At 49.7% G+C, this 23,997-nt stretch overlaps 1 protein-coding gene across 6 annotated transcripts in view; it reads left to right on the top strand.

The window, feature by feature from the left end:
* The window catches only part of ADCYAP1R1 (ADCYAP receptor type I), a 57,636-nt gene that overhangs the window by 25,504 nt on the left and 8,135 nt on the right, over positions 1-23,997 (top strand). For 3 of the 6 annotated variants that reach the window (XR_745828.3, XM_003935186.4, XM_010345724.3), the window contains exons 5-14: positions 2,011-2,031; positions 3,090-3,131; positions 5,457-5,566; positions 6,011-6,108; positions 6,581-6,713; positions 7,644-7,797; positions 8,175-8,235; positions 8,862-8,931; positions 13,649-13,740; positions 21,047-21,130. Coding sequence is in view for 5 of the 6 variants with exons in the window: in XM_003935186.4 (XP_003935235.1) it covers positions 2,011-2,031; positions 3,090-3,131; positions 5,457-5,566; positions 6,011-6,108; positions 6,581-6,713; positions 7,644-7,797; positions 8,175-8,235; positions 8,862-8,931; positions 13,649-13,740; positions 21,047-21,130 (865 nt within the window). In the remaining variant the exon portion in view is untranslated. The remainder of the gene's footprint in view (positions 1-2,010; positions 2,032-3,089; positions 3,132-5,456; positions 5,567-6,010; positions 6,109-6,580; positions 6,714-7,643; positions 7,798-8,174; positions 8,236-8,861; positions 8,932-13,648; positions 13,741-21,046; positions 21,131-23,997) is intronic. The other 3 variants (XM_039473036.2, XM_003935187.4, XM_010345723.3) reach the window with 3 other exon arrangements.

Consider the following 23,997-nt stretch of genomic DNA (forward strand, 5'->3'; position numbering starts at 1 on the left):
ATGGAGAGAGACGCGCATGTAGACATCCCCCTCAGGCAGAATGAGACACGTGGGGAAGGCAGCTGGACACAAGACACCCACATCCACATTCAGAGCCACTTAGACGCTGGCACAGGGCCCGGTGGGGCAGGTGCCCACTCACGTTTGCTCAACAGAGCATTTTCTGGGCCCTCAATGCCCTCACGCAGTTACTCAGGCTCAGATGGGGAGGAGTCTGGCCTCAGGCTGCCTGGGGAGGGGGTGTCACACATGGGAAACAGTGCCACAGTGCTGTCGGTAACTCGTGGACATGGGCTTGGAGGCATGGGTGTGCGACAGCACCTCCCTGAGGGAAGGCTGGGAGGGTGCAGTGTCCTGCAGACCCGAGTTTGGGGCATGTCTGTGTTTGAGGTCTTGGGGGCCCCCTAAAGTGCTATGGAGATATCCAGTGGCTCCAAAATCATAGAGGAGGCTGTGAGTTGGGCAGAGTGACGAAGCTCTGTGCCCAAGTGGCAGGTAGGGTGGGGGCAAGGGAGAGAAGATGCTGCACCCACAGGCAGGAGCCCCAGTAGCCCTATCTCCATTGCAGGGGGCATCTGAGGGGAAGGGATGGCTGTAGATGGCTCCCCTGCATATGGGTCCCACGGGCTCTTCCAGGAGGATTCCTGTCTTTCGGCTGGGACCTGGGAACTTTCCCACAGGCCTTCTGCCTCTTCTCTGTGTCACAGGAGGCAGGACGGCCAGCTGAAGGCCCTGAGCTGGGGCTGGGCAGGGAGAACTGACGGAACTGGCGGGGCTGACTTCAGGCAGGTGACTTACTGAACCACCTCCTGGCCATCAAGCCATGGGCGGAGGCTCCTGAGGGGATCAGAGGGGTCCAAGTTGTGTGTGGCCATGGACCTGGCCTTAGCGTTCTCCTTTTCCAGCCTAAGACTCAGGCTGATGTCCTTCTAGAAGGGGCGAGTTTCCAGGCTCCACTCTGGCACGGAGTCCTGCCTGCTGCAGTTCCCTGACCTCTCCTAGAGGAAGAAGGCAAATTTGCTCTCAAACCTCAAATTCCAATAACTGGCTCTGCCCTAGAGGGGGAGGAGCTTACAGGAGGTGGCAGAGAAAACAGTGGTGCGTGCTGGGGTGCCCGGCCCCCACCCCAAGGTTTGTCTAAGATGCACTGCACCCTGCAGCATACCTCTACCTCCAGACCACCTATCCGCCCAGGAGGAGGGGGGCATGGAACTCTCCCATCCGAGGGCTTGGGGACTGGGTGCAACCCCAGCAGGCTGCAGTGAATTTTGAAAGAGGATACAGGCACTGGAGTGAGAGATACAGTAGGACTGGAGGGCTGTCAGGCGTGGTGGCAGCCACTAAGTGATTCAGCCCAATTTCCGATTCATTCCTGTAGAAGAGCTTAATCACTTCCTCTGTTCATGTATTTCTTTCATGCCATCATTTCTTTAAAGTTTATTGAACATCTACTCTGGGTCAGATTCCATGCCAGACTTCTTCTCAACATCAAAAGGCAAGATGAATCAACAGTAAAATAAGATTTTCTTAAGATACACTTTCCTCCACACTCCCCCCTTCCTCTGGAAGTGGCACGATGAAGGTGTTATTCACACCTGATTCTTAACGGTTCATTATGGCAGGGCCTTTTAGCACCTCTCTTCACAAAGCTTCATTGGCGAGACTAGCCTTGAATACTTGGCAGGCAGAGAACGGAATTCCTGTTTCTTCTCAGTTCCCAGGTAGCCTGTTGTGATGACTGTGGCTGTGTAGGATATTGGAGAGACTGGGGAGGTGGGAGCACTCACCTCCTTCCTCCTCTCACATGCCTCTGCCCATTTCCTTTCTGGAGGTCTCCAATATTCCCAGCTTATAGTCCTCATACCTTCTGGGTTCCCCAGAGCCCCTTTTTAATGTTTGGGTGTGGGGAGGAGGAGGAAGTGATCAGCAGGACCTGATGAGAACACCCCTTGACTTCAGCCCCACTGCTTACTTCTGACCCTTCTCTCTCTCTCTCTCTCTCTGTTTCAGTTTGGGAGACCGAAACCATTGGTAAGAGGAACCTTGGTGAGGACAGACCACTGTCTCTTTGTCCATCCAGCAGCAGGAGCCCAGCCTCAGGAGATCCCAGGCTCTGGCTGCCGGGATTGGGGCGGGGGTGGGGGTGGAGTAAGAGGCTCATTGGGGACCAGGTTCTTTCCTCCTTCCTCCCTCCCCCTCTTCCCCACCTTGGCCATTCTGGAGGTGGAGGGTACAGGAAGTTGCAAGACACAGGCGGGCCCTCGGGGCCCTCACAGGCTTGTTTGGGAGGATGGGACTCGCCAATGGAGGGGCTAAGAAACCAGCTCACATGTAAGTGTAGGTGCGTGCATGTGATACGTACAGACCCGAACATGTGCCTCAGTCCATGCAGATGGTGATATCCCTGACACCTAAGAAGCCAGGATGTACAGTGAGCAAGAGAACAGAAGAGCGAATGATGCGACATGCAGGCAGAATAGTGAAGTCAGGAGAGGCTTCCAGGAAGAGGTGGCATGTCAGCTGGACCTTGGGAAAGGAGCTTTGAAAAGTGGGGGTGGGGGTGGAAACGGTCTCATTGCCAGCAGTGGTTTGGCATGAGAAAAGGGTGGAAATTGGAAGAGAAAGAAGAAAAATTGTCTGAAGATGAAGTCTCCTGAATTCCCTTTGATGAATAGCAGTTTTGGAGGCTGAGGTGGAGGGCTGAACACCAAAAAGGAAACCCCAAGCCCTGCGCCTACATTGCTGTGTTTTGCCCTTTTCTTGAAAAGGCCCAACCATCCCTTTTCATTTTCTCCCATTTCGGAGGCCCTCCCGTCCTCCTGGCAATGCCCATTGCCATTTCCTGTGGTGGAGAACTGAGTCCCGGACCGTGCTGAACATCACAGAAATGCAAAGCAAGTGAGACTGGTGTTAGAAGGCGGCACATGTGAGGAAGGTGTGCGGCTGCTGTGTGATGTTACCTCTTGGCCAGGACCCCATCCCCTCCTTCCTGTAGACCAGGGGTAGCCTGAGCCTTCCAGGGTGGAGAGCAAACCGTAGCTAACTGTAAGCCAGGCATTTTGATACCTGCCCATGTCTGTATTTTGCAGGAGAGTCTGATTTTGGTGACAGTAACTCCTTAGATCTCTCAGGTAAGGGGATAGGCTGGGGCCAACCATGGACTGGCTGGAGGGAGGGCATTTGCTGATGTGTCAGCTTTGAGAGCCCCATCCCAGGCTGCACTCTGCCCCTCTGTGGCTGGGTGATCTTTGGCCGGTGACTTTTTTCCTCTGATAAAGGTACAGATTATCTTCCCAGAAAAACTCACAGAAAACTACGCATAGAATTTCAGGGGAGCCACAGATGTCTTAGGGTCCCCTTGTGGACTTCAAGTAAAGAACTCCTGAATTACATGAACCTTGACTGTTTCTGAACTCCAACACGTAGAACACTGGCTCTCAAGCTTTAACTGTGTGTCAGTTACCTCGTGCGCTCTTAAAATGCAAGTTCCTGGCAGTCTCTAATTTATTCCACCTGGACTGGGGCCTGAGCATGTGCTCGTCTCGCCAGCGTCCCAGGTGATGCTGATGGACTGATTGGGTAGGGCAGCCCTTTCGGAAAGGCTGCCTGAAAGTTCTACGTTCCTGTGCAGTCTCTGGGGCAGATCAGCCTAGTGAAGTAGGCACAATCACCGCGGGGTTTTGACAATCTCAAGAGCACTCCATCTTCCGGAGATTTCTGTTAGAACAATGCAGTGGCAAATTCATGGAACAGTTCTGAACAAAAGGGTTTATACTTGAGCCCACACTGTGTTCTAAAAAGGAAAAAAAAGAAGGGAATAAAAGAAAGGAAACGGCTTTTCCCTGTAGAACGCTTTTCTCAAAAAATACCGTGTTTCAAAGCAGCTTCCCTTTCCTCTTCCCACCACCCTGATGTGAGCAAAGCGGAGAGGAAATGAGGCCCAGGGAGGGGAAGGAGCTGGGCCATGGCGGTGATTTCCCTGGGACATTCAGACTTTCTGAAAGAAGTGTTCAGAGGGACTTAAAAGGAGGCTGCCTGAAACAGATTTGCTGGAAGAAGGGACAGTTTGGCATCAGCTGTGGGACAGAAGTGAGCTCCTTTGCTCCCCTTGGGCCTGCCAGCTTCCTCCTTAGCCTGTGCCATAGAACTCAGAGCTGGAGAAGGGCTGGAGCCCAGGCTCCCTGTAGTGGGCAGAACTCTCCTCCTTTCTGGCAGAGTCACCCACATCCCAGAAAGTTCATTTCTGACTTTCTTGGCTAAAGGGAACTGGCCTTAGATCTAATGCAACAAGTGAGAGATGCACACTGGAAAAGTGGAAGGATCTCCTCTCCTGGCCTCTGCCTCCTGCAAAGGCTGACCTATTGCCCTCTTTGCCTCCTTCATGAGTTCCCTGGAGGTGACCTGTCCAGCACTATGGGTACTGGAATCCCTTTTCTGCAGGTGTCTCGTTTTGTGTAATGTCCTGGTCTTTGAATGCTGTGAGGAGAAGAATCAACTGTATGTGGTCCTGATAGACCAAGTACACTCCCAGTGTCAGGCTGGGGCCACACTCAGGTGCCGGGCTGGAGGAAAAGGGGGCTGCTTGCTTATCCCCATCCCACCCTCGAGATGAATCGCTCACCGTTATAAACCATCAGGTGAGGGGAAAATGAAAAAGCAATCATGAAAGGCTAACACAGCCCCAGGCAGGGCAAACACCAGCCTGGACTCTACTGCAAAGCCAGCAAATGCCTCATTTGATGGCCATGACTGAACCCAGCCCCTCGAGTGTCCCACGGAATGGCCTTAAAATCAAAAGAAACTTTAAGTACATTAGTGACAGAAGACAGTCCCCCAAATGCTGAAAGGCAAAACTTTAAAAGAAACCCCAAATATTTATCTTCATAAGATCCGGCCCTAGATTAGTGGAGGTCTGGACCTTGTAATGAAGTAAGCCATGTGCCCTTGTGGGATGTCACAGCTGCTGTGAGGCTTAGAGCTCTGAGGCAAAGCATCACATCAAGATGTGTTCCCAAGGTGTGCCAAGGATATCACCTATGCCCAAAGTCACCAGAGGGGATTCCTGAAAGCGCCCAGATTCCCTGACAGAATCTTTGGGGACAGGTCTGGAATCTGCATTTGTGATCAGTCTCCCAGGTGGTTCTGCACGCTGACATTTGAGAAGTGCTGACCCAGAGCCCAGGGGAGGACTCAGGCCCATCCCTGATGAGCATTTGGAAATGTTCCAGTGGGAAGGGATGCAGGGTTGCTGGATTCAGCTGGAGCAGTCTCCCCATCTTTGGTTGAAATGAGCTTGCTCCTTGTCTCTCCAGCCCTCCGATTAGCAATCGCCGATTTCTAAAACCTCCTTTCCCTGTGCTTCCCAGTTGGTCATAGGGGTTTCCAGGAATTCCCATTGAACACATCATTTTTGCATACGAATTTCAGGGCCTTGCTGAGTTTTCTTTTTACTGCAGACATGGGAGTGGTGAGCCGGAACTGCACGGAGGATGGCTGGTCGGAACCCTTCCCTCATTACTTTGATGCCTGCGGGTTTGATGAATATGAATCTGAGACTGGGGACCAAGTGAGTGTCTGCACCCTGCTCCCCAAAGGCGGTGAGGGCAGGGCTGAGGAAACTCAGGTCAGTAGGCAGCATTCCTCAGCGCCTGCTGGGGCTGAGAAGCAGCTGTGATGCTGCCTGTGCTTCCCATCCTGGCTACTCTTCCAGGATGCTGGGTTAATGCCAGGCCCAGCAGGGGGCTTCCTGGACCTTTGTGCAGGCCAAGGCTGCTGTCTGTTCCGATTGGACAGTGCTCTTGCCTTCAGCAGCATCTATTGAGCATCTGCAGAATGCTGACACTGTGCAAAAGGGAGTAAGAGGCTTGGCTGGGGTTGGGGTGAGAGGTGGTGGAGATGACATCAGCAGAAGAGAGGAAGGCGGAGCTAGGCCTGGAGGTTGGCAGGCCCTGGCCTGGGAGACTGGGTGCAGGCCTCACATGAAGCCCTATATGTCCTGTGCCCTGTCCAGGATTATTACTACCTGTCGGTAAAGGCCCTCTACACAGTCGGCTACAGCACGTCCCTCGTCACTCTCACCACTGCCATGGTCATCCTGTGTCGCTTCCGGTGAGACCCCCCAGCAGCATTCAAGCACACACCAGAGCTGGCCAGGGCCTCAGAGGCCTTGGTCCAGCTCTCCCCTACCCACTTGATGTCAGCCCTAAGAGGCCCCTTGGAAGGCATTTCCCGCACCCCCAGGGTAACAGATGGGAAACTTCACCTCAGAGAGAGTAACTGACATGTCCAGGGCTACACAGCCAGGCAGAGCCGGGGCAAGAGATCTGCATTCCTTGCTTTTGTGTTCCTGGTCTAGATAGACAGAGGCCACAAGAGGGAGAAGTCTGGCCATGTGGGGTAGTGGAGCTGGATCATAGGGGCCTGGGAGTCAGTGAGGATCTAGAGAGGTGGCAGGAAGGAGGGTGGCCTGGGTGGGAGACCTGCTGAGATAAAGCCAGAGTCGGCCCACCGCGGATGCCCAATGGAGGGCGTGAGATGCTGTGGGGTCCAAGGCCTCTTTCTCCCCGGCCCACTCCCGTAGGAAGCTGCATTGCACACGCAACTTCATCCACATGAACCTGTTTGTGTCGTTCATGCTGAGGGCGATCTCCGTCTTCATCAAAGACTGGATTCTGTATGCAGAGCAGGACAGCAACCACTGCTTCGTCTCTACCGTGAGTGAGCTGAGCAGGTCGGGGGGCTCTGCCAGGAAGGCCCCGCACCATCCCCCTGGTTCTCCAGGGTGCACCTGCCTGACACCCTGCAGGTCAAGTGTGTTCCTGTAGGTGAAGGCATTGCCCCATCACCCTTGGTTTATGTGAAGACTCCGGAATCAAGTTATTAGTAGCCAATGAGCCAATGTAGCATCATCACTTCCAGCCAAAATGCTTCCTTGTCCCTTGGCCTGAGTGTTGTATTTGGCAAGGCAGTGGAGGAAGGCCAGGTGGAAACACCAAGTCCCACCTGACTGAGGTGGAAACTTAGGCTGAGAGAGGGCTTACCCAGCCCCTGGTCATTTAACTAGCCTGGGATGGAGCCCAGGTGCTGATTGGCCAGGGGTCTTTCCAGACACCTTCCCAGGTCTCATACCTCTAGAGGAGGTGGCATGAGGAGAAGCTGGGCTTTGAGGGGGTAGGTTAGGAAGAACAGCGTAAAGTCCAGGCCTTAACCAGGACATGTTTGGGGGTCTCCATGAGTAGAGATTTCTGGAGGCCAGGAATATAGATCTCCCTGCTTGAAAGGTGTCCAAATCCTCATTATCCTAAGGAGCCTCCTGCAGGGTCCTCTGGCTGCTTCTCTCCCTCCTCCCCTCCGCTGAGGGAAATAGGGAAGGAGCAGAAAAGTGAAGCGGAGTGCCCTGGCAGTGGGGAGGCCCGTGTCTGCCACCCGTCTTCGTCCTGTGTGTGCAGTTTTGCCTCCATGGGCAGCTTTGACTCAGAACCCTGGGATGCTGCAGTTTCAACTCTTCGATCCAGGAATGTTGACGTTCTTAGACCCTTGGGCTGTTTGAGCCTGAGCATGCCAGAGCCAGTGGGCTCTAGGATTCTTCCCTGCTCCCGTTCCCGTTGGTCTCACGCCCCTCGCCCTGACGCTTCTCCCTGCAGGTGGAATGTAAGGCTGTCATGGTTTTCTTCCACTACTGTGTTGTGTCCAACTACTTCTGGCTGTTCATCGAGGGCCTGTACCTCTTCACCCTGCTGGTGGAGACCTTCTTCCCTGAAAGGAGATACTTCTACTGGTACACCATTATTGGCTGGGGTAGGTTCCTGGCTATGGCTTGGACAGGCTCAGGCCTCATGGCCAGGTGTGTCCTTGGTTCGGCCGTCAGGAAGTGTCAGGTGAGGAGGGCTGCCCTGCCCCCCTAGGCTAATGGCCTGGCCTCTTTCTTGGACTCTTTCTCGTTCTTCTTGCCTGTGGAAAGCCCACTGTCTGAGGGAGGAGTTATGCACAGGAGTCCTCTGAAAAACAAGATAGCCCTTGGAAGACATCAACTCTCAGGAGGCCTGGGTGTGAGGGGCAGTTAGAATTCCCAGGAATTCCAAGTCTCATGGGGGAGCGAGAGCCCCCAGTCTGAGGTGGACATTGGACATGTTGGTTTTTCTGTTGTCATGGACCTCTTTTTCTTGTTCTCTCAGGGACCCCGACTGTGTGCGTGACGGTGTGGGCTACACTGAGACTCTACTTTGATGACACAGGGTTAGTACATGTTCGAGAATGAGGGCCACAGCAGAGTAGATTCTTACAGATGGATTCTCAGTGGCTGCCCTGACTTCACATGAACTGCCCCCAAGAAACCATTCAATGCCAGGCCCGGACTAGAGCCCAGCACTGGGTACCACCTGAGCCCTGGCTCCATGCAGGTGACTCATCCAGCTGCATCTCAGCCAGAAACCCAGCAAGAGATAATGTGCTAGGTTTCGGAGCCCTTTTTAACTTCTGCATTCAGCTCCGAGTGTCTGCTTTCCTTTTAGGGAGGAGAGGAAAAATGTTAAGCGGGAGGTCACACCTTATGAGCTCTAGGTCTCACGGGGGAACAACGGTCCTTTCCCAGGAGCTCACTGGTGATCCTGACTTTTGGGCTTCATGCCCTGCCTTGATAGGTGACTGGAGGGAAAGATAGAGGCTCAGAAGGAGGGGATTTTCAGAGCCAGGACCAGGCTGGAGTCTGCAGCCCTCTGGAGAGCTCTTCTTCCAGCCGGCCCCTCCTCAGAGAACTGCAGGGCCCAACGTGTTGGGCTCCCAGCTAGGTGGGGCAGTGTCCTTCAGGCATCCATACTGCCAACTCACGGATGCGATCTCGTTTCTCTTTGTCCATCTTTCAGCTGCTGGGATATGAATGACAGCACAGCTCTGTGGTGGGTGATCAAAGGCCCTGTGGTTGGCTCTATCATGGTGAGTATCTTTGGGATCAAGAGGAAGGGAAGAGACAGGGTCCTGGGGAGCAAGGCACGAGAGGAAGAGAAATGAGAGAGTCCCCACACAACTTGGCTTCCTTCTGTCATAGTCTGTAACAGGGATACACAAACTATTTAGCTATTTTCTTAGCAGTAGAGATTTATGTTGTTCCATTTTCCTCCTTACAAAAAATAGAAATAGTTTTGTGCCTAATTTTGAGCACGTGGAAATATTTCTTTAGAATAAATCCTTAGAAGTGGAATTGCTGGGTCAAAAGGGGTAGACGTTTAAAGTTTCAGATCCCAAATTGCTTTGCAAAAACCCTTTAACTATGCCTCCTCAGGAAGAGTGGCTCATTTCCCCATTTCATTATCTATACTTATAATATCAATCATTTAATTTTTGCCCAGGCTTATGGAGGATAATGCTGGCTCATCATTTCGATGTACATTTCTCCGTCTTGCTGGCGTGACTGAGCATTTCTTTCCAAACATTGACAATTTGTTTTTCTTGTCAATATTCCTATTTATCTTGTTCAGTTTTCCATATTTTCTTACAGTTGAAAGGATAGTTAACACTTCCTTTGTTGTATATGTAAGTATCTTTCCATTTCTGCATAGCATTTGTAGAGACAAATGGTCAAGATTTCTCTTAATGAATTCCAAGCCGTATTTCTGGTTGATGGAGGCCTTTTCCAACCAAGATATAAAAAGATTATTCTTGTCCACTTTTTGTGGACTATTACATGTGCATCTTTAATCCAGCTGAAATTTTATTGTTTTGTCTGGTCTGAAATGATATTCAATTTTATCTAATTTTTTCAGTGGATGGACATTCTACCCTCTCAATCCTTTTTATTGAATCCTTTCTCCATTATATGTTGAAATGTCATTTTATTATAAACCCTCAATATACTGGTCTTTGGTTCCGGACGTTCCATGTTACTAATCTATTTGTCCATTCCCACGGCAGATGCACCATTATGCTAGTTACTGTAACCCTGTAGCATGCTCTGGTATGCCGATTTCTCCTTTGTTATTCTTTTGTTTTCTTCAAATTTTCCTTGCACGTTTCCTCTTTCTGGTGTACTTTTGAATATCCTTGTCAGGTTGCACCAGAAAGTCTAGTGAAGATTTGTGTAGGAATTGCATTGCGTTCACAGACTAATTTGGAGGAGAATTTATTTTCTTAAAAGATTGAGTCATCCTCCCCAAGAATGTGGCATGATTCTCCATGTATTCAGTCTTTTTTTACAGAGTCATTTTGGTTAAGTTTTTTAGTTTTCTTCCTTGTTCTTGTTATGTTTACCTCTGAGGGGTTTTCCAGTTTGGGCTTTAAGTGGGTCTAGGAATCATTCTTTCATTGTATTTTCTAATGGGCTATTGCTGCTCTAAGGGAAAGCTATTGATTTTTATGTATTATGTCTTGTCTTAATTATGTTTCTGAACTTTTTTTTCCTTTTCAGTTGGTTTTCATGAAATTTCTAGGTAGAAAATTATATCATCTTCAAATGAAAATAGTTTTTGCTTTTTCATTCCAGTGTTTACATCTTCTAGCCCTTGTTTTTCGTAGGGATGGTGTTTGCTCTAGTTTTGGAGGTTACCCTTCATCGAATTGGGAACATTTTTCTTCTTGGCTTGTTTCTTGGATAATCAAGAATGGGTGGTGAATGGTATCAAATGTGTTTTGGAGAAATTCATTCAAGTAATCATTTATTTAGTGATGGATATTTGTAGTATTTCAGTTTTCCTTCATTATAGATAGTGCTACGATGAATACATTTATGCTTATCTTGAACATACTTGAATATGTCTTTAGAATAAATCTCAAGAGCGGAATTTCTGGGACAAAGGATATGTCCATTTAACATGTTCATGCAGATCAGATTGCTCTTTATGAGTAAGCTACAAGAGTGCCAATTTCCCATGTCTTTGTTGATGTTTGTTACTGAATTATACTTGTTTTCATCTGTTATTGTAACAAATATTAGATTTTTGGAGGTCCATTTCTGAGATAAAAACTTTATTAACATGATCTGCCTATTCTTTTACTATGCTGCTAAATATTGTTAATATTTTAAGTTTTTGGCATTGTTCTTCATAAAGTTCTGTGGTCTTAGGTACATGGGTTGTGTGTTATCTGTATTTTCTCTCATTTTGTTTTTGTAGCAAAATTTTGTTAGCCTCATAGGTAATCCAGAATGTTTGCTTTTTTAATTTGCCTTGAAACAGTTAAGCAGTATGTAAATGACATCTTTCTTAATGTTATTCTGGAACTGGTCTATAAAATTATCTGAACCTGGTACCTTTTAATACATACATCTTAAACTTTTTAATTTCTTCTGAGGTTATTGCTCAGAGATTTTCTCTATCTTAATTTTGTTAATTTTTATTTTCCCATTTTGTTCAGTTTTCTCTCATCATTTAAAATACTGTGTATATCTATTGTCTTGCCTTCTTTCTCCTTCCTAAATTTGTCTAATTACATTTTCTCCTTTTTGACTGACTAACACATACAGTTGGCAGTATTTACTAAGTACCAGACATTGCTTTTTTTCCTTCGTTTTAAAGTATTTCCAACTTTTATTTTAGATCCAGAGAATACATGTGCAGGTTTGCTACTTGGGTATATCACATGATGCTGAGGTTTTTGGGTACAATTGATCCCATCACCCAGGTAGTAAGCATAGTACCAAGTAGTTTTTCAACCCTTGCCCCCATGTTTCCTGCCTGTCTAGTCATTCCCAGTATCCATTGTTGCCATCTTTATGTCCATGAGTACCCAAAGTTTAGTTCTCACTTCTAAGAACATGGAGTATTTGGTTTTCTGTTTCTGTGTTAATTCACTTAAGATAATGGCCTCCAGCTGCAGCCATGTTGCTGCAAAGGATGTGGCTACATTCTTTTTATGACTGTGCAGTATTCCATGGTGTATACATGTGACATTTTCTTTATTCAATCCACTGTTGATGGGCACCTGGCTGGATTCCATGTCTTTGCTATTGTGAATAGTGCTGTGATGAACATCCAAATGCATGTGTCTGTTTTGTAGAATGATGTATTTTCCTTTGGGCATATACTCGGGTAATGGGATTGCTGGGTCTAATGGTGGTTCCGTTTTAAGTTCTTTGAGAAATCTTCAAACTGCTTTTCATGGTGGCAGAATTAATTTACATTCTCACCAACAGTGTTTAACTGTTCCGTTTTCTCTGCCGCCTCCCCAGCATCTGTTGTCTTTTCACTTTTTAGGGATAGCCATTCTGACTGGTGTGAGATGGTATCTCATTGTGGTTTTGATTTTCATTTCTCTGATGATTAATGATGTGGAGCATTTTTTCTTATGTTTGTTAGCTGCTTGCATTTGTTTGAGAAGTATCTGTTTATATCTTTTGCCTGCTTTTTAACGGGATTATTTTTTGCTTGTTGAATTGAGTTCCTTATAGATGCTATTAGACCTTTGTTGGATGAATAGTTTGGGAGAAGACGTTTGCATTCTGTGGGTTGTCCGTTTACTCTGTTGACAGTTTCTTTTGCTCTGAAGTTTCATTAGGTTCCACTTGTCAGTTTTTGGTTTTGTTGCAATTGCTTTTGAGGAGATAGCCTGAATTCTTTCCCAAGGCCTATGTCCAGAATGGTGGTGGTTTCTAGGTTTTCTTCTAGGACTTTTTATAGTTTGAGGGCTTACATTTAAATCTTTAATTCATCTTTAAATTTTGAATATGGTCTAAGTAAGGGGTCCAGTTTCACTCTTCTGTATATGATGAACCCCCGATGCCAGCATCATTTACTGGATAGGGAGTCCTTTCCCCTTTGCTTATTTTTGTTAAGTTCAGTCACTGATCAAGCTGAACATGTAGCAGAGAACAAGACTGACAGAATCCTGCCCTCATGGAACATGTTTTGCCAATCAATTCATCTGTAAAACAAGAAAAGCACAACTAAAACTTTATTTTTGTTGATCAGTTCTACTTTTTATTTCTAATTTTTTATCATTTAAAATATCTTCTGTAAGTTACTTTTGTGGTAATCTTTCCCTAGCTTTTGATTTGAATGCTTAAGTGTTTTTCAGTGTTTATTGTTTTTGAATCAGTTTTTGGCTTTTTTTTTTTTCCTCCAAGGGCTGCTTTGGCTATGCCTCAACGATATTGAATTGTGTCCTGACATGGTGCCTCGTTTCTATTTCTTTGCTCCTCTTCCTCCTCTTTTGATCACTGTTCACATAGCTTCCTACTTTCTGTAGGAAGCTTTTGTCCCCAGTCTATCTGAAGGCAATGCTGCGATTTCCACTCCCAGGCAGTCCTTTAATTAGCCTTGCTTATGGCTGTCCATTCTGGTTCCCCATCTTCGATGACTCTGATCTTGGAATTTCTCTAGAGAACAACTCTCATTTCTGCAACAGCCTTACTTTATCTCTTTTGGGCTGTAGTTTTCCCATCACCCTGATCTTATTTTCTCTTTTAAAAATAGCTTACTTTTCCGGAATACTTGTGATGTCCTTTCTTATTTCCTGTATTCCTATGAAGCTCTTTTTCTTCTATCTCTTCATCATTTCAATGATACTATGGGAGGCTGGGGAGATAAATGTGAGTTATTATGCCCCCGTCTTGGACAAGAAGTGTAGATGGGATCGTGACTAGGTGGGAGAATAGCCTATGCTGAGGCAGAGGTATAGAAAGTCTTTGCCCAAAATCATGTCTTTTTTTTTTGCTCCTCAGGTTAACTTTGTGCTTTTTATTGGCATCATCGTTATCCTTGTGCAGAAACTTCAGTCTCCAGACATGGGAGGCAATGAGTCCAGCATCTACTTGTAAGTACCATTGTGTGGATGCCACAGCTATTTCTGACAGCCACACGGGCCTTGCATTCAGGTCACAGGCAGAAGGCGGCTTTGCTGATAAGGTGGCCTAGCATTGGCTTTTCCAGATCTTTTTCTTAAGTAGCCTTTAATATAGTTGCCCTTGAAGCCTTCAGCCAACCCAGGAGCTCCTCAGCTGTATGGATGGGCAGAGAGACAGAATGAGAGAGAAAGAGAAAGTCAGCAGGGAGACAGACAGACAGACAGAGAGAGAGAGAGAGAGAGAGAGAGAGAGAGAGAGAGAGAGAGAGAGAGATGGACAGAGCCTGACAGAGCCTGACTAGGAAAGTCAAGATGGAAAACACCAGATTTCTTAGGAGAGTTAGGAATCTTGGTTGGTTAGAAGTTGAGTTTCCTTTGGGGTTCCTATTTCTGAGGGAAGCTCATGAATACCATTGAATACACTGTTGCCTGATAGTCTCACCCCCAGCCCAGACTGTGGAAGTTGCCTAGTTTCCACTAGCGAGTCGGGTGGACACATTCTCACTGATCTGGGTGTTGGAAGTGGGGTACTTTCTTTCCTCCACTGGCCCAAGGGGCAGCTCTGCCTCTGCATGTGGTTCTGTTCCTTCAGCTCCTTCCTTCCCAAGGAACATCTGATTGGTTGGGGATTATTGGGTTAGAGGGCAGCCTCTTACCATAGAGTATAGGGCTTTCTCCACTTCCATGGCCATTTGATTTTCAAGAAGTATTTCTGGAGTCATGTCCCTAACAGCCTATCTTTGCCTGCCTTTCCCCACTTCTTTCTCCATCCTGTCTCATATCTGAAATCAGAGCAACTTCTACCTCCCACCTCTGGCCTTGTGAATGGGAACATGACCAGCTGGTTGTGTGGGGTATGGAGACATTCTGATGCCGGGGAGGAAGGTTGGCGGCCCCCTGTGGTTTGCTGGAGGGGTGGATGGGCACACTGGTTCTGAGGGCAGTCCCTGGGGCCCTTCTGTTGGTAAGGCAAAAGCCCTATGTGTGTGGCTTCCTCTGCTCCTTCAGAAGAAAGTGGGTGAGGAGGAGCTGAGGTATCTTCACTGGGTGCATCATTGGGTGCATGGTCCTGCCTTCAGAGACCCCAACCTGGGGTCACAACCTTGATGGCCGCCCAGTAGATGACAAGTGGGACAGTGAGAGATCCCAGTACAGGCTTCCCCAGGACCCCTTCCTCAGACATTCTCCTAGAGGGAGAGGCAGGAACCGCTCAGAGGCTACATCCCAGATTCTTCCCTAAGGATCTTTGGGGCTCCCTCAGGGAGGAGCTTGCTCTTGGTCTGTCCATCTGTTCAGCCTGGGTACCTCCCCATGTGGAAGCCCTTCCTCGGGGGTGGAGGACTAGCACAGGGCCTCGGATATTCAGCCGAGTTTTCTCTGCTTGTACAATGACCACATTACATTAGACAGTAAGTTTTTTTTTTTTTTTTTTTTTTTTTTGCTGTTCATTTACTGGTGGTTTTCTTCATGTTTTGCAAGTTTCCCACTTCTCTCAGCCCTGTCTCAATTCTTGCTTATATAGATGTATTATATAGTAGAAAATTATTTGTCAGTATAAGTCATCAAGTCTTAGAGGCCCTGCACTGTGAGGTGGGGGGCCAGCCCTCTGCTTCTATATAACCTGCCCTAGAGAAATCACTCCTGCCTTCATCTCAAGGATTTACAAAATAGGGCTCTGCTGCTCCCCTCTCCCTCCTGTCTAGTGTTGGACACTGCCCTTCTGTCTGGCCTTAGTTTCTCCTGCGTGGGTGTGGATTGGGGCACACACTAACAGTTGTCTCCCATATTTGAATCTGACAGGGAGCTAAGTCAACCTCATCTTTCATTTGAGCTCTAGTGGTCTTGATTTCCTCCCCTTCCTGGTAGGATTTGTTCTATTGAGGACCCCCAATGTCTTCTCTGGGGGGTCCTCTCAGCTCTCCCTACTAAATAGGATACCCTACCGAAGCCTGAACACACTTTGCCAGCTCAGACATTTTGCCTTTGGGCAACAAGAACTCCTAGGGTCTGGTGAGAAAGGAGTATGAGCTGAGGTTTCAGGTTCTCCACAGATCAGGAGCCTGAATCTTGTTAGGTCTTCCTAACGCATAGCTAAGAACAACTTGTAATTAGCACATGGTTTATACATGTAAGTACTGTATTAATCTGAGACATAAAAGAACCAGCTAGTTGGTTTCCTTCTGGCAATTAAAAAAAAATACCTTTTGGCAATCTCAGCAAATCCTTTTTTTAGAGAAAGCCAAACCTCTGCTAGTCTTGAGCACCCATGATTAAAATCTCATGTGGATGAAGTCTGTGAGCCAAGTGGAAGTTCCCACACAGGAGAGGGGATCAGCTTGATCCCATTAAGTCCAGCAGTATGTTTGAGTGCTTCCAGGGTCAAGGAGACCCTGTCAGCCAATGTGAGTAGTAATCCAATTGACCACGCTGCTGAGAACTGTAGAGCACCTGGAAATGCTCATGACCACATCCACGCACATTTAACACTTGCAAACACCCAGTGACTCTGGTGGAATAGGTAAGCCACTGTTAAATACCATCACCATTTTGCACCTGAGGGAACTAGCTATCAGTGAAGTGCCATGAAGCCAGGAGGTAGGAGGAAGCCATGGCTATGGCGTAGGCAGGCCTTTCACTTCAAGCTGGACACCACCATCATCCCTGTCCTCAAGGAATTTACAGATGGAAAGAGCATTAAACAAGTGTACACATTTAGGCTTCTTGGAAGAAGAGGTCCCTGGTTCTAGCCTGTGTGAAAGCCCCCTCAGCCCAGAGTGCTTGGAAGAGCTGGCTTTGAGCTGGGAGGTGTCTGCTCTGGGAGGAGGGAAGAATGCCAGCTGGAGGGGAGGTGGAGAGGGCAGGGATTGGTGGTAGAGGGAGATTCCAAGTTCTAGGCCAGAGTCCCCTTGGGTACCAAAGTTATGTGTGGGACCAAGAAGCCCCTTCATCTGCCCACAACAGCTCTCCGGTTTTTTCCTCTTGTTTCCAGAACAAATTTAAACCCGCGAGTCCCCAAGAAAGCCCGAGAGGACCCCCTGCCTGTGCCCTCAGACCAGCATTCACTCCCTTTCCTGTAGGTTGGTTCCAGCTGTTCAGGTGAAAAGGGTTTGTCCTCCATAGATCAAGACGGTGTTCCTGGCCCAGCCTCAGAAACACCTGTTGGGATCTGGGGCCTCTGCAGGGGGATGATGGCACTGAGCCACCCATCCTCCCTGACCTGATGCTCCAGGTAGAATGAGTGGCTGGGGACAGGACTTGGGCAGTGGGCATCAGGGTTGGGCCAGGGCTCAGCATGTGCTCAGGGTTGACTTGGTCTGGGGCAGGGGTGAGGGCTTAGCCCTTAGCTGGGGTTGGCACTCAGCCTCAGGCAGGTCTGGCCTAACTGGAGTTGACCTCTGTGAGCAGGTAACTGGCTCAGAAAGGGGAGAGGTGAGGCTTCCAGGGTAGACATTGACTGTTCCGGGAGGGCCTTGGCCCCCTGCCTTGAAGTGAGCTGGCTTTACTCCAGGGGCCTCCTCCCTGGAAGATAGGCATTGGAAGCTGCAGCTTGGGTGGAGGAGGGAAAACCCATCTGTACTCCTGTGGGGTCTCCTTGGCCCCACTGGGGAGGATGCCCACATCTCTGAAGGCAGCTGTGCTCGGGCCAGGCAGAAGTACAGGCAGGTGGCTTTCAGTCTAGGCTTTCTCCACAGCCAGAGCCTTCCAGTGCACATAGGCTCCATCTTCCACTTCCACACACCTCCTTCCCTGCTGAGGAGCACTCGATTCTCAAAGTTTACGTCAGGGGCTGGCAGCAGCCACTCATTACCCTCATGTTGCAGAGAGAGAGAAACTGAGGCCCAGAGAAGGAAAATGGAACCACCTAAGATGACCCAGCAGTCAGTTGCCAAGCAAAACCTTGAGCTCAGGTGCCCAGACTTCCCAACTGGGACCACTCCAGGCTGGCTGGGAGCATGGAGGGGTGGCTTGTCCTCGTGGTTAAGGGGGTGGTGGTGGGCAGGAAATTCTCCAAATCTGTGAGCTGTGCTGCTAGCTGGGGTGCCAGTGTGGTAGGGAGTACCTCTGGCACTGGGCAGGGCTCTGGGGGTGCACAGCATTTTAGCATCAAGAGAGATCCTATGGAGTGTGTTCAGCTCAGTCCACCACATTCTGTGGACCACCACGTGGCCAGACCATGCTGATCCCTAGGATTGCAAGCATCAAGACAACAGGGATGCTTCCTGCAATCTGTCTAGCATTCCTCTGGGTGTTTCCCAGGGCTATAACCAACTAGCCCTGCATACGAGGGCTACGGAAGCATTTCTGGAGTTTGGCCCTCATAGACACCATGTGCTGGAACCCTGGCTGACAGATGTGAGGGCTGAGACATGGAAATGGCCATGACCTTCCTGTGGACCACACAGTGAAGCCATGTGGAGCCAGTCCGGGAGGCCAAGGCTCCCCGAGTTGCAGACATGGAGGTAGACCCTGTACCTGTGATGGGGTACAGGGTCTTCCAAGTCAGGCTGCTCTGCTGTCCGGACAGCCCCACCCAACACCCTTGCCTGAGTTGTTACCCTCTCTTGAATCCAGCTCAGAATTTATCGCCTCAGCCAGTCTAGGTTCATCTCGTCTTCCTGACTTATTTTCTCTGTTCCTTAATTGTCCTGACTTTTCAGAGATTCTGAAATCTTTCCTTCTCCTCCCGTCTTTGGCTTTTCTGCACAACTTGTCCTCTTTCTTCTCCATGAGTCTTTTTGTGCAGAGCCACTGAAGGTTTGGGGAAAGCCTTTTCCTTAGACTCATCTTCAAGAGCCCTCCAGGGCTAGTCCTCCCCAAAGCTGCTCCTTGACCTGCCCTCCCCCACCCCATCAGAGTCACACAACTTCACCAGGTATAGGGTTTCCCAGTGAACTTGTCGCTAAATGGTCTTTAGAATACTTTTCGAGAAGTCTGGTTACCATAGAAACATCTGGGGGTCCAAGAGGGACAGAAACAATTTGAAGCTACAGAAAGTAGGGCTGCAGAGCAGAACTTTAGAATTTGGAGAGTTTAAGCTTGACGTGTAGGAGGCAACGGCTGAAGTTGGGGGTCTCTTGGACCCTGATTTCTGTGGTTTACCCAAGCCAAGATTGAGGTGTCCCTGGCCATAGGAGAGACTAACCTAACCAAGTTTGTTGTTTTGAGACAGTCTTGCTCTGTCGCCCAGGCTGAAGTGCAGTGGTACAATCTTGGCTCCCTGCAACGTCTGCCCCATGGGTTCAAGCAATTCTCTTGCCTTAGCTTCCCAAGTAGCTGGGTCTACAGGAGCCTGCCACCATGCCTGGCTGATTTTTTGTATTTCAGTAGAGATGGAGTCCCACCGCATTGCCCGGGGTGGTCTCAAACTCCTTAACTCAGGCAATCTGCCCACCCCGGCCTCCCAGAGTGCTAGAATTACAGGCGTGAGCCCCTATGCCCACCCTGAGACTACCCAACTTTTCAGCTTGGGCAAGGTAGACAATAAATTTGAAGAATAGAATAGCTGCCATTTCTGTATACCCGGTTAAGCTCTTTTAATGATTGAGAAAAACATACTTACTTGAGTCTCTTTGTATGTATACGAAAACAGACCTTTGACGTTCATTGAGGAATCATGAAGAACCTTCTCAGATGAATACCACCTAACAGCACTTCTCAAGATTTGGCATGCATGTGGATCCCCCAAGGATCTTGTTAAAATGCAGATTCTGACCACAGGTCTGAGGTGGCACCTGGGATTCTGCATTTCTAAGAAGCTCTCAGGTGGTGTTGGTGTTGCTAGTCTGGGGACCACAGCCAGAGTAGCAAAGCATCAAACCAAACCTCAGCATTTCTGTTCTGGAAAAGGGGATCTGTAGTGCCCACCCCACAGTGGGATATGAATTGCAAGCTGCTGTTTATTGAATGAGAACCCCAAACCCAGTATGTACAGATGCAGGAGGGGCCTGGGCTTGCCCCATCTTGGAAGTGACACAAATTCTGCCCTCGGCAAAATGACACGTCACCACTTGTCAGGTACCTTCAGGCTTACTCTTAAGGAGCTGGAATCACACAAGGCAAGGGTGTGGTCTCTGTATCTGTCCTCATTTGCATCATGTCCAATCTGATTAATTCACTTGCCAGCACCGGGAACCTCAGAGCCATGTGTTACCTGGGGAAGGTCAGCAAAGTAGCTATTCTCTTGCAATCGGACAAGATGACACAACTCTTCAGCTACCCGACACATCTGTTAGAGAAGGGAAAAGTGACCATGGCTTGTGTCAGCCTAAGCCCCAACAGGACCACAGTGGGCTGGAGAGACCTCCCTGAGAAGGCCCGGGTCCACCCAGGAGAATGTAGAGCAGGACTGCAGCCTGGGCCCCCCTCCTTGAGGTGTTTTTTTTTTTTTTTTCTGCAGACCATGGGGCAGTGCTGTCAGTCTTCAGTCCCCGCCTGTTGAACTTTTATCAAGAAGTCCAGCCCAGCACTCCCCCATAGAACCCCCTGCAGTGATGGAAGTGCCCTATGTCTGTGCTGTCCAGTATGATAACCACTAGCCCCATGTGGCTGTTTAGCACTTAGAGTGTGGCCAGACAACTGTGGATGTGAGTTAATTTGGTCAATTTAACTTCAGATAGCCACATGCGGGTAGTGGCTGTTGTATTGGAATAGTTTAGGTTGGGAAGAGTGAACAATCCATTCAATCTGACTTACCTCTGCCCCCTATGGATGTGCTGATTCTGAGTTGCTGGGGGGCTGAGGGAGGAAGCTATGCCACCAGAGGAGGAGGAGAGGGTAGAGGGGAAAGACCAGTGGACACCCAAGTTGATCTTCACAGCCAAGCCCAGAACTGGCCTGATTCAAGGCTCAGGCTGCCTGTGCTGGGCAGCGCAGAAGGTCCGCAGTGTGTTCCCAGTTCTCATCTTGAGTGGGACCTGGACGAGGCTGTACTCTAAGCTTGTAGGCAACTCTGGAGGCAGCCTCTGGCTCCCTGTGTGAGACCCAGCCCAGGCCACCTTGTGAATACACGTTTCCTCTAAGCCACCCACCTATCACTGGCCCCAGTGTGAGTGCTTGTATGTGCGTGTGCAGCCATGCACACTTATGTCCACATATAGGTGTGCATTTCTCTGTCCAGAGCTGCCCATGTCTTGGCCCTCGGCTCCCTCATTCTCCTCCACATGACTGCCCTGGCCCTGTTTCCATACCCTCCTCTTTTCTGCCTTCCCTGTAAACTGAGCGTCTTCGCTGCCTGGTGCCCCCCAGCTGACAGAAGTGCTAATCTTGTCGCACCCAGCAGCTGCGTGCAGAAATGCTACTGCAAGCCACAGCGGGCTCAGCAGCACTCATGCAAGATGTCAGAACTGTCCACCATTACTCTGTAAGTGTGCGTGGCCCCGGCTATGGCCGGGAGTCCTGACGGGTGGGGGACGCATGCTGCCACTGCCGCTGCCGCTGCCGGAGCAGAGTGGAGAGCCGGCCTGTGCCTCCCAGCCCCAACCCATTCCCAGCTGTTGCATGTTGGTGTCTGTGTGTCTTGTGAGTTCTCTTCAGCCTCGTGGTCATGGGGTGGGTCGGTGGGGCGTGGGTTTGGAGCTGCGGCAGTTGTGGGTGCTTCCTGAGGCAGCAGCCCCGCATTCTCTGCCACTGCTACCTGGTGTGTGGTCGTCCTCAGTCCCCAACTTCTCTGAGCCTCAGTGATTTCAACTGCAAAATTATTTCCAAGAGTCTTAGAGCCTGAGTTCATATAGACCTTCCCCTGCACAGGGAAGGGAACGTCACTCCAGTGTTCACGGCATTTTGTGTGCGAGACAGCATTAACTCACTCAATCCCCACGACTCTATGAGCGGGGTCCTTGTATCAACACCATTTTACAGATGAGTTAACTGAAGTGCCGAGAGATGACGTCGCTCACTCAAGGCCCCACTAATTAACAGAGGGAGGATTTGAACCAGAGAATCCTAAGTACTTTGCCCCAAGGGGTCCATGACTGGAATAGCAGACTCAATTTGGATGTCCCTTTTATTAAGGGTGCCGTTGTCCTCCCGGGCAGCCCACTGTAATTTGGGCATCTCTGATGCCCTTCTTCATATTTTAATACTCTTCTGCCCATTGCTGGCTCCTCAGGGCAGGAAGACAGAGGCGTGGGCCCTTTGTCATTATGGATAGTGGCTCACATCACATGTTCCCATTCCAAGACCTCGGTCACCTTAGAAGCACAGTCCCAGAACCCCGGGCTCTAGAGACCCTTTGTCTGTCCCTACTGCCTCATCTGCCAAAGGAGTCACCGGAATGTTCTGGCTCCTCAGAAGTCCCCGACTGTTCTGGGGCTGCTGCGGGGCTGCTGGGGAGGAAGAGTGTTGGCCTCGGACTGTGCTGTGGGATGCCCTCGCTACCATCCCTGCACCCACCTTGTTGCTGGGAAAGGCCTGAAAGGTCACGGTTTCTCATACTCTGAATCCATCCCCTGTGATGCCACCACATTTCCAGGGCTCTTTTCAGACTGCAGGGACAAGTACTTGCAAGTGGTCCCTCCTGTGGGAACGGAAGCCAGGAAGAGGAAGGCAGGGGCCACAGCCATGTTCTGAGGCCAGCTTTCTTTCCTGGGCTCCTTCACTAGACAGCTTTTTAAAAGTAGCCCCTATGGTTAGGGCCACAGAGGAGTCCCCAGGACATCCATGTCCTCTGGCAACTTCCCTATGCACTCCTGACTGATTCCTTCTACAAACACTCCCTGTTGCCTTCTGGTACCAGGCAGGGGCAACCAGAGATGAACAAGACCCGAGTGCCCAAGAGAATTCAGTTTTGAGGATGCTGAGGCTGTCATGCTAGGCCTGTGTTATATGGATTTCTTCATGGAACAGGCATTTTCCCAGCATCGGCTCCCTGCCCCAGATAAATGAGGTACCATCCCCAGGGAGCTGCCATCCGAGACAGACAGATAAGAGGAAGGCTAGAAGGATGGACCGGTTAGGATCACATCTGGGCTCAGCACAGACCTGCTCAGATCCTGTTGGCCCTCGTCTGCAAGCAGGGCGGGAGGGCATGGGCACCCACAGTGACGATCCTCTTCCTTTCCAGGCTGAGCTTCCTCTGCCTCAAGATCTCCTCGGGCTGTCCCTCTCCTATTTCCTGCTTCCTTCCTTCTCCTCTCGCAGTGTAACCTAGGAAGTCAAAGGCCTCGCGCAGACTCCAAGAGTTTGGCTTCTCTAGACCTCCAATGCTCCTATGTTCAACAGAACATTCTCTTCCAGAAAGGCTGGATGAGGGAGAGAGGGACATGTGGTGTAATTGCCCCAAATCAAATGGCTGCCTCATGCCTGCTGTCCATACCCTGGGACTTAGCTCTGATGGAAGCTGGGGAGGCTGATCCTCTGGAGGAGCTGGCAGGGTGCAGCCTGGGGGCAGGCCACATCTGCAGGGCAGGGCTGACCTCTCTGGGGAGACCCACAGGAGCCAGTGTGCCCACTCTGGGAGAACCCTTGTGGGACCTGATCTACGGGGCTGCTCCCAAGTTCACATGGTCCCCGTGTCCTAGCTGTGGGCCTCTGTGACTCTGTGCCTTCAGAACAGAGACCCAGCCTGCTGTCAGCCTAGGGCTAGAGGCAGGCAGGCAGGCAGGCAGCGGAGCCCCAGGAGAGCTGCCTCAGGAGACACTCTCTAACCATTCCTTCCCTGCCTGGTCTGCTTCAGAGCAGACATTCTCCTCCACCTTTGACTCCGTTTCCCGGCAACAGGCTCCTCCTGCCCAGATGGAGATTGCTGATGCCCAGGGTCAGTAAGTTCCTCTTAGGATTCCTCCCGAGTTTCTTCCTCTGTGGTCCACTCACTGTGCCTTCCTTGCCTCCCTGTCATCAGCACGTCCCCAACACTTGGTGAGTGTCTGGGCTAGCCCCAGACTCTGAAAAGCCAACTGTCTCTGTGGCCCATCCAGGGCTACTCCTTTCAGGCACAGGGGGCTTCCTTCCAGAACAGGAGAGTGGCTGCTCTGCCCGAGCACCCCGTATTTCCCTCAAGCCTTCTCAGTCTGATCCCTGTGTTTTGTCCCAATCTTGCTTTTCCCAAGGGTTTTACAGGTCACACAAGGGGTCCTTGTATATCATGTGTACATTTTCAGTGGTTCTATAGGCTACTGACTGTGTACCCTGCAGACTGGGGGTGTCCCCCACCCCCAATATCCCAGAGAGTCCTAGCAGCCCAGGCCGCTTGCACTGGAAGAGAATGCTGAGGGGTCTGTGGACAGGGGA

The sequence above is a fragment of the Saimiri boliviensis genome, chromosome 10 (assembly GCF_048565385.1).
Source record: "Saimiri boliviensis isolate mSaiBol1 chromosome 10, mSaiBol1.pri, whole genome shotgun sequence".
NCBI lineage: Eukaryota > Metazoa > Chordata > Mammalia > Primates > Cebidae > Saimiri > Saimiri boliviensis.